This window comes from Pseudophryne corroboree, chromosome 8 (genome assembly GCF_028390025.1).
Source record: "Pseudophryne corroboree isolate aPseCor3 chromosome 8, aPseCor3.hap2, whole genome shotgun sequence".
Taxonomy (NCBI): domain Eukaryota; kingdom Metazoa; phylum Chordata; class Amphibia; order Anura; family Myobatrachidae; genus Pseudophryne; species Pseudophryne corroboree.
This window is the reverse complement of record NC_086451.1, coordinates 230152660-230162607: the sequence shown is the minus strand read 5'-3', so window position 1 is coordinate 230162607 and position 9948 is coordinate 230152660. Positions and strand designations below refer to the sequence as shown.

Below are 9948 nucleotides of genomic sequence, written 5' to 3'. Positions count from 1 at the left end.
GGACCAGTATCTTATAACTTGACAAGGATCCTCAAGTCAGATAAACCGACTGGAATAGTGACAGTGGAAACCTCCAAATTTATAGTGATAAGAAGGATATAAATAGGGTACATAGGTACTGGATTTCAGTGACGTCAGTAAAGGTATTCTCCCTTTAAATATCGAGACGCTTTTGAACCGCAATAGGCTACCGATAGTCCACGATCAGTGGAATATTATCATACCACACCTGACTACCAAAGCAACGGTAAAACATAGGGGGTATATATTTAATGACATTGATTATTTGAGTACAATTATCGTACTGCATTCATCATTAAGTGACGACTAATGCCATTTTAACCAACGTAAATTGGGCCCCAACAGTGCACCAACGAAAACCACCGAGTGAAGAAAGAGACTGCAGAAAGACAAATAAGGTTATGGTATATGTATGTTTAATATATATATGCAATACAGTAGTTATAAGATTGTTGTATTGAACACACTGTTACAATATAGATATTTAAATGAAAATATTGTAGTATAGTATATCTTTATTCTGTGTGTAGTGAGTTAACACAATATGAATATGCATACCCTAATAGGGACATAAGTTAATGGTGTGTTAATTCTGAGACCAACCACGTATAGGAAAGTATAAATTCAGGTCCATAAATACTTACCGTGGATGTGGACAAGTGGCCGCCGTCAGCTGGACCTAGGGATCTGAAAGACAAAAGAAGAGAACAAGGTAAATTAAACACATCACCCAACCCACACTCTAAACAGTAACTACAACACTACTGGCAACCGCTTTCCCAAGCAAGCCTGGGTTGGTCTATAGATTGCTTGGGTGGAGGCACTACGTCATCTGGGAATAGTAACCTTTGTATTGCATAAAGTGGGAGCTATTAAGGGTTACATCTGGATAGTTAAAATCTCCCATCACTACTATGTCTCCTACTCCTGCTGCTTTTTCAATTTGCTTTAGTAACAATTCATCATCAGATGCGTTGATACCAGGCGGCCTATAGCATACACCCAATACTAACTTTTTTGTTCCTTTTTCCCCGCATGCAATTTCTACCCATAATGTCTCAACAGTGTCTACAGTCCCCTCCTGACGATCTTCCCATATATTAGGTTTTAAAAACGGCTTTACGTACAGACACACCCCTCCACCCTTTTTATTTAGTCTGTCTCTCCTAAACAGTGTATAGCCCTCTAGATTGACTGTCCAATCATGAGATTCATCCCACCAAGTTTCAGTAATGCCTATAATATCATACTGTTTGCTTGCTGCAAGTATTTCTAGTTCACCCTTTTTACCAGTAATGCTTCTGGCGTTTACATACATACAACTAAGATAAGTATTTTCCCTTGCGTTAGGGACATCTTTCACCTTATGTGGCAAGGATGACCTGTAATCGTCATTGGTTAGTGCTTTGGTAAAATCCCTTTTAGTACCCATGTTAGTAACCTTACAGCCTGCTCTTACCCTCCCCCCAACTTCTCCCCCATTTCGTTTACTACTGCAGTCCCCACTATTCTCACTGCATGACCCGTAGTTACTAGCTAAACCCTCCCCCCAGGCTCCTAGTTTAAAATCTCCTCCAACCTTCTAACCATCCTTCCCCCCAGCACCGCTGCCCCCTCCTCAGTCAGGTGCAATCCGTCACGACAAAAGAGATGGCGCCTGACTGAGAAGTCCGCCCAGTGTTCCAGGAACACAAACCCCTCTTTCCTGCACCAATCCCTAAGCCACACATTTACCTCCCTAATCTCCCTCTGCCTCCCTGGACTAGCGCGTGGCACTGGTAATAATTCAGAGAATATTACCTTAGATGTCCTTGCCTTCAGTTTCTTTCCTAAGTCCCTATAGTCTTTCTTAAGGACATCCCACCTTCCGCTAACTTTGTCATTGGTGCCAACGTGCACCAAGACCGCCGGGTCTTTGCCAGCCCCTCCCAACAATCTATCTACCCGGTCCGCGATGTGCCGTACCTGAGCACCCGGGAGACAACAGACTGTACGGCGATCACGGTCCCGGTAGCAGATTGCCCTATCTGCCTTCCTGATGATAGAATCCCCTACCACCACCATTTGACTAGGTACCTCTCTATCTTTTATCCCAACCGCGCCAGAGGGACCGCACCTCTGGATGCTAGAGGGAGCAGTCTCCTCCGGCACCGTCATTTCTTCGCTATCATCCTCCGATTCCTCGTCCAATCGGGCAAATTTGTTCGGGTTTGATAGTTCGGAGATGTCGTGCCTCCCCCTCTTTTTCTTCCTTCTAACTGTGACCCAACTGGCTACCTGATCATCATCCTCTTCTACCAGTGACCCCTCCCGCAACTCCTCCACCGTTCTGTCTAAACTACGCTCGAGATTGTGAATCTCCCTCAGTCGCGTAACGGTTTGCTCTAGATCAGTTACCTGGGCTTCCAGGGCAACCGTTCGCACACACCTCGTGCAGATGTATTCACACTGGGCCGGTAGCTCCAGGTGTGCATACATCTTGCACGACATGCACTGAGTGAGGTCCTCAATCACAGCCCCTCCCATATTGTTTGCAAGGTCTAACTCCCTGTTACACTCAAAGAAAAAGCAGCAAAAATAAAAAATAGAAGACAAGCAATATCACTTATACAATAATTAAGCTGGCTTATACTTATCTATCTTTGTACGGTTCTTGGTCCTTCTCTTTTATGCAGCCGTAGTACTCTCTCCTGTGGCACCTATACTCCACTTAGCAGTTGCAGTTGTTCCAGCTCACTGCTCCTCCTTTTCACTCAGCTTCCAGCTCCTTTTTACTGTTTCCAACTCTCACTTAGAAATCCCAGCAGCACTTGGAAGAGACCAGCCCCACAGAGCAGGGGCTGGTCAATATCAATATCCTAAACACACTTGGCCTGTATAAAGAGTCCATGGAAAGTCTATTTGGTCATACTACTGGCATATGAGGCTTGTCTTATTCATCTGATTTTTTAGATTTTAATTATATGTGTTTAGGATATTGAATATCTTTTAATAAAATTTACATATTTATATGAATTAGCACCTGGTAGCGCTGTTTATATATTGTTTTATTTTGCCTCATGTGGTGACTGACTATCACCTTAATCAAACAGTTGCTCTAGGAAAACAGCCCTGTTAAAGCGCCCGGAAAGAATATACTAATTCATTAGTATATTTTTATTTACATTTTTTGCAAGAAGAAAGCAGGGAGACTGCTGCCTCCCTGCAACACCACAGACCTGCCAACACGCAGCAGCGTGTGCTGACTGTAGCACAATGCTGCCGCTGTTGCTGGCAGGACGGAGGAGCTTCTGAGCTGGGACAGAGCTACTCCAGCCGGGGGGCCCCCTAAAACTGTGGGGCCCACGGTACGTACCCCCTGCCCCCCCCCCCCCTCCCTTAAACCGGCATTGCTGCCGGAACCCCGGGACAGTTGGGAGGTATGGGGGTGTGTGAGGGGGTATGCCGTACAGACAGACGGGCACCGGCTCACTGTGTGCTTGACTCCCCACATCAGCATACTCAGCAGGGTCTCTCTGGCGCGGAGGAGCGTCACTTTCTAGCACACTCCACGCTTCTTAGCTGCAGTTTTGTGGGGCACCTGCCGCTGTGCAGTTTCCGTACTGCCTCTGTTATCTCCAGACCCGGCAACCCCACCGCTAGCTGCAGCGCTGCCGCCCGCAGTGAGGTGCGCCCAGCTCCTTCACACACTTTAGCCAGCGGGTAGCGCTGCAGAAGTCCGAGCTGCTTGCAGGCTCCGACCCCCTCCTCCCTCCAGCTGCAGCGTCTCCTGGGAGCTAACCAGTCACTCCCAGTCTCCCCTTACCAGTGGCGCACCCAGGGGGGGTTTCCGAGCACCCAGAAACCCCCCTCCACTTACATGCACCACAAAATTTATAATATATATGATTGTATGTCCTTGTGGTAAAAATTACATAGGAAAGACTGATCGCACTCTTAGAGAGCGCATGGCCAATCATAAATTGGCAATTCGCAATGCACTTAGTTCTGGTAACAGTGACCAACCTGTGGCACGTCACTTTTTAAGTGCTGGCCACAGTTTGGCATCACTTAAGTATATTATCATAGACCATGAACCGGCTAAGCTTAGAGGTGGGGATCGATCTCTACTCCTCTTACAGAAGGAAGCGCGGTGGATCCATGAGCTAGGAACACTTTCACCCAGAGGCTTAAATGAAACTCCTGGTCTACACTGTTTTTTGTAGATTGTTAAATATGTTTTTTGCATATTTGTGGAGTTTGTATGTACTCCAGTGGATTACAACTTGATTCTCTATTTATTAAGGGATTTGTTCTAGGATGTATTTTGCTGCTATTTAGATGTTTTCAGACCAACTGTATTCATGGGAGTGTTTTGCTAAGTGTCTTTGACACAGGTTCCGTTATGTTCCTTTGTTTTTAAATGTAATGTATTTTCCGTTTTTTTGTTTATAGTGGTTGCTATGGTGTTGCTAGGACCAGAGCGGACGTCATTAACGAGCGCCCGTCCTCTGACAGTACACGCTGGGTCACATGGAGGCCTTAGTGTGATCGAGACGAGCACGGACGTCATCAGCGGGCGCCCGTCCTCCGAAGCCGCGCGCCTAGCGTCACTCGTGGTGGGGATTTTATTTAAGGTATGTTTATTGTATGTTTGTCTTACCTGATGACGGAGTGTGAATAAAATTCTCCGAAACGTTGTAACTTCTGCCTTGAGACGTGATTGATATCTGAGTGCCGCCATACCGGGAAGTATATTGTGGGCTTCTAGGAGGGCACCGGAGCAGACGTATTTTTTAATGGGAGTGCTGCCCCAATTGTGGACGTATATATATATATATATATATATATATATATACACGGTATATATATATATATATATATATATATATATATGTGTGTGTATATATATATATATATATATATATACATACAGACACACTAGTTTTACGGACCCAGCATATACTGGGTCACCTTAGTCCCCTCCCCCGTGATTGGCTCCACCCAGTTCTGGAACCCCCCCCATGCAAATCCTGCGTTTGCCACTGCTTACCACAGTGCCCAGCAGCCGCGAGGTCCGCGCCGCGTGCATGCTATGACCCCCTCCTCCCTCCAGTCACAGCGTCTCCTGGGGGCTAACCAGTCACTCCCAGTCTCCCCTTACTACAGTGCCCGGCAGCTGCGCGAGGTCCGCGGTGTGTGACTGAGAGGGGGGGGGGGGGGGGGATGCTGACGGGCAGAGGAAGCAGGACTCCAGCCTGAGAGAGTCAGCCATGCCAAGTCTCCACCAGCAGCAGATCCCAACAGGTTGGAGTGGAACAGCAGCAGCCAGCAGCAGTGACTCCGGTAAGACACATCTGTCTGTCATCACTGTGTTTTGTCCCTAATACCAATCTCTCCCGTGCCCTGTGTTCTGTCATGTCCCTGTCACCCCTGGCCTTGCCCTGTCACCCTTATCCTGGCCCTTTCACCCTTATGCTGGCCCTGTCACCCCTGTCCTGGTCCTGCCGCCCCTACCCTGGCCCTGTCACCCCTATCCTTTCCCTGTCATTTCTGTCCTAGCCCCGTCGCCCCTGTCCTGGCCCCGTCACCCCTGTCCTTGCCCCGTCACCCCTGTCCTGGCCCCGTCACCCCTGCCCTGGCCCCGTCACCCCTGTTCTGACACAGTCACCCCTGTCCTGGCCCCGTCACCCCTGTTCTGACCCTGTTACTCCTGTCCTGGCCCTGTTACTGCATGCCCTCCAACTAACTTTTTGGCAGGTACAGTACCCGCAGCGCCTCCAGGCCCCTCCTCAATGCACCACACCTCCGCACCTTCCCCTCCACCACATGCGGCACTCCACCCCTCCCCACACGTTGTGCCTCCAGACCCCCTACACAGAGCCGGCCCTAACCAATATGATGCCCTAGGCAAAATTTTGGCTGGTGCCCCCTAGTATATATATATATATATATATATATATATATATATATTTATTCCAAATACATCGCACAAGCAGCGGCACTCAGAGGCTTTCACAGGTGAAAAAAATGTGAAGATTTAATCCATATTACAATATGTTCAGGCCAACGTTTCGGGGCACACACGCCCCTTTGTCAAGGTGAACCAACTTTTGGTTCACCTTGACAAAGGGGCGTGTGTGCCCCGAAACGTTGGCCTGAACATATTGTAATATGGATTAAATCTTCACGTTTTTTTCACCTGTGAAAGCCTCTGAGTGCCGCTGCTTGTGCGATGTATTTGGAATATTGATTATTTTCAGAGGGCACCGGAGCAAGTATCCTGTGAGAGGTGAGTGCCGGTCCTACATGCCATATATATATATATATATATATATATATATATACACATATACAGTACACATATATATACACATGTATATATACCACGTTTCTGTGTGTGTTTATATGTACGTATATACATGTGTATATATGTATGCACATGGATATATATGTACTATAATTAAAAGAAAGTAAAATTTTATTAAGCACTTACAAGTGCCACCAGGAAGACAGCAGGCTTCAGAGGATGCTAGACAGCCATTAATAATACTCATGCAGAAAAAAAAGAAAAGAAAAAAAAACATTTTTTTTTTTGGTGGAGGGGGTTTCTGGGTGCTCGGAAACCCCCCCTGGGTGCGCCACTGCATTTTGTATCAAGATGGAGTCTTGCTCACTGGATATTCTGACATCAGATCCTACATGGTTTTGCCCATTAGAGAACAAATTTGCTGCTGCGATCAGGTCTGAATTAGGCCCTTCATCTGCAGCTGGAGAAAGTCAGACTTCCATTCTCTCTGATTGAGTTTTCTAAAAGCAGCAGCAGTTTTGCCAATATGTGTAGCAATTTCTGCCTCAAGGCGGTTGTCCTCACATATTAAGCTTCCTAGGTACCAAAATGATCATACTTCTTCCAGCTGTTTTCCACACAGGTTGATAACAGCATTGTTCACAGTTGTATCTTTTACATGTTGTGTCAGTACCTGGGTTTTCAACACCCTTAAATCACCAGGCCAAATTTGCAGCACGTATTGCTGTAAGTTTTCCAAGCTGTCAGCTAGCAGTGTGGATCGGGGGCCGAGCCAGATGTACACCAGCAGGGACAGATGCGTGGCAGTATTACGACTATAGAGCCGGCCCTGAGCCACTCGGCAGCTTCTGAATGGCTGCCACCCAAGACCCTTGATGGTAGGCCTGGGTAAGGTACCAGATAGAAACTAATATGTACCAAGTAAACAGACCAAGCAGAAAGTTAATTAATATGTACACTTTCACTAGTGCAAACTAGTGTTCCTCACATACAATCTAGCCCTCTGTTTATTCACAGCTAATACTTCTGCTCCATTTTGCTACCACATATTAGCCCACTAACCTGCCATTACCTATTACTTTCTCTACAGTCTGTGATCAGTCTTACTTTGAGATAGTCTTGCACTTATACCTATGACCCAGCTTTCCTTTTTTTTTTCCAACTGGTCTGTGTGGAAACTTCTACCTACCAATATAATATCCTTTTCCCCAGTTCTATATGGTGAATAATTCCTCTTCCCATTACTTTTTCATACATATCCCCTGTACATCCTATGGGTATGAGGTCAATAGATCCCCAGTGTCTAGTTAGACAGTCAATAGGTCAACACCGTATGGTCGACATGGTCAAAAGGTTGACATGTTTATTAGGTCAATATCAGAGCGAGGCTCCTTGACCGAAGTATAGCAAGCGGATCAAAAAATGCAAGGGGACACGGTGCACTAATTGGGGGTCCACGAGCTCAGACGGCAAAAATGACACTAAAAATGCACAAATCTTGCGTCAACCTTTCCTGTTTTGACCTTTTCCACGTCGGCCTTTTCATGTGTCAACCTTTTAAACATGTCGACCTTTTCCGGTGTCGACCTTTCATAGGTTGAGCTAATGAACAGGTCGACCTCTTGTTATGTCGACCATTTCACTGTCAACCATATGGTGTCGACCTAATGATTGTGGTCTTTCTTACTGTAATTCTATTGATCCATAACCCACTCTATGCACCAGCTACTGTAGCAATGTCTATCCAAAATATTCTAACCCTTGCTATGTCTGCCTCTGTTGTACACTGTTTGGAGATGACACAGCCAACGTTATATTATATTATGCCAGTATGACTATTTGTGCATATACCTGTACATACATCATGTAAACAATATATATTCTCCATGCTGGGTAGGTTTAGCATTTTATCAAATTGTTTATAAAGCCGTCATATTTTCCATTTCAATCACACAAGTGAGTAGGTACCTACCCAAGCCACACCCCAATCAGCTTAGTCATGCACACATGTAATTGAAATTATACTAGATCCATTCTTTAATCAGAGACTTCCTTGGGGTCTGGTAATCCTGGCTATTGTTAGGAATGCACTTTATGCTCTCTATATATAATAAAATGGGGACTATTTCTTTAAGCACCAAACTCACCAAATAGAATAGTTTATTTTAAATGAAATTATTATGTTTATTGAATAAAAGCCACATACAAGTACATACTGTTATCACTGAAAACATGTCATCAATGTTAAAAGGTTGTTTTACTTAATACATGTTGACTTGGGGTAAATGGGAATGCAATTTCAGATGTATCCATACTTGCCTACCTGACCCTCTCCATAAGGGAGAAAATGGTCTGTTTCTGGACTTTCCTGGTAATGTATGATTGCCATCACCTGCGGTGAAACACCTTTCTTATCAATTAACTACAGTAGCTCACCACAGGTGATGGCAATCATACATTACCAGGAAAGTCCAGGAACAGAGCATTTTCTCCCTCATGGAGTGGGTCAGGTAGGCAAGTATGGATGCATCATGGTCAGAGGCGTAACTAGGGTAGGGCGCCTTGGCAGGCCCAGCATAGGGGGGCGCCGCCGGCGGCCAGGGCATCATGCACCACTCGCCCCCGTCACGCCGCAATGTGAGGGGAGGAGAGCACAGCGTTTTGGGGGCAGGCACTGTGGGGCATGTATCTGGCACTGTGGGGCAATGTAACTGGCACTGTGGGGCATGTATCTGGCACTGTGGGGCAATGTAACTGGCACTGTGGTGCATGTATCTGGCACTGTGGGGCAATGTAACTGGCACTGTGGGGCATGTAACTGGCACTGTGGGGCATGTATCTGGCACTGTGGGGCATGTATCTGGCACTGTGGGGCAATGTAACTGGCACTGTGGGGCATGTATCTGGCACTGTGGGGCAATGTAACTGGCACTGTGGGGCATGTATCTGGCACTGTGGGGCAATGTAACTGGCACTGTGGGGCATGTAACTGGCACTGTGGGGCATGTATTTGGCACTGTGGGGCAATGTAACTGGCACTGTGGGGCAAAGTATCTGGCACTGTGGGGCAATGTAACTGGCACTGTGGGGCATGTATCTGACACTGTGGGGCAATGTAACTGGCACTGTGGGGCATGTATCTGACACTGTGGGGCATGTATCTGGCACTGTGGGGCATGTATCTGGCACTGTGGGGCATGTATCTGGCACTGTGGGGCAATGTAACTGGCACTGTGGGGCATGTATCTGGCACTGTGGGGCAATGTAACTGGCACTGTGGGGCATTGTAACTGGCACTGTGGGGCATTGTAACTGGCACTGTGGGGCAATGTATCTGGCACTGTGGGGAATGTATCTGGCACTGTGGGGCATTGTAACTGGCACTGTGGGGCAATGTAACTGGCACTGTGGGGCATGTAACTGGCACTGTTGGGCATTTTCAGTGGCCACACCCCTTCTGGTGTTTTGTTGTTGTTGTTTTTTTTTTTTTTGGGGGGGGGCCACTCTTCATCTTGCCCTGGGCTCCGAAAACCCTAGTTACGCCTCTGATCATGGTAATGAATATTAAATGTAATGCTTATAGGCAAGGCTAGCACCCCTCCCAAACCCCGATCCCCTCCCAGCCCATCCACCACACA

At 46.7% G+C, this 9948-nt stretch overlaps 1 protein-coding gene across 1 annotated transcript in view; it reads right to left on the bottom strand.

Moving 5' to 3' along the window:
* Nucleotides 1–690: 690 nt before the first annotated feature.
* The window catches only part of LOC134949816 (transforming growth factor beta activator LRRC32-like), a 31584-nt gene continuing 22326 nt past the window's right edge, over nucleotides 691–9948 (bottom strand). The window contains exon 4 of the mRNA XM_063938537.1: nucleotides 691–708. Within this exon, the coding sequence (XP_063794607.1) occupies nucleotides 691–708 (18 nt within the window). The remainder of the gene's footprint in view (nucleotides 709–9948) is intronic.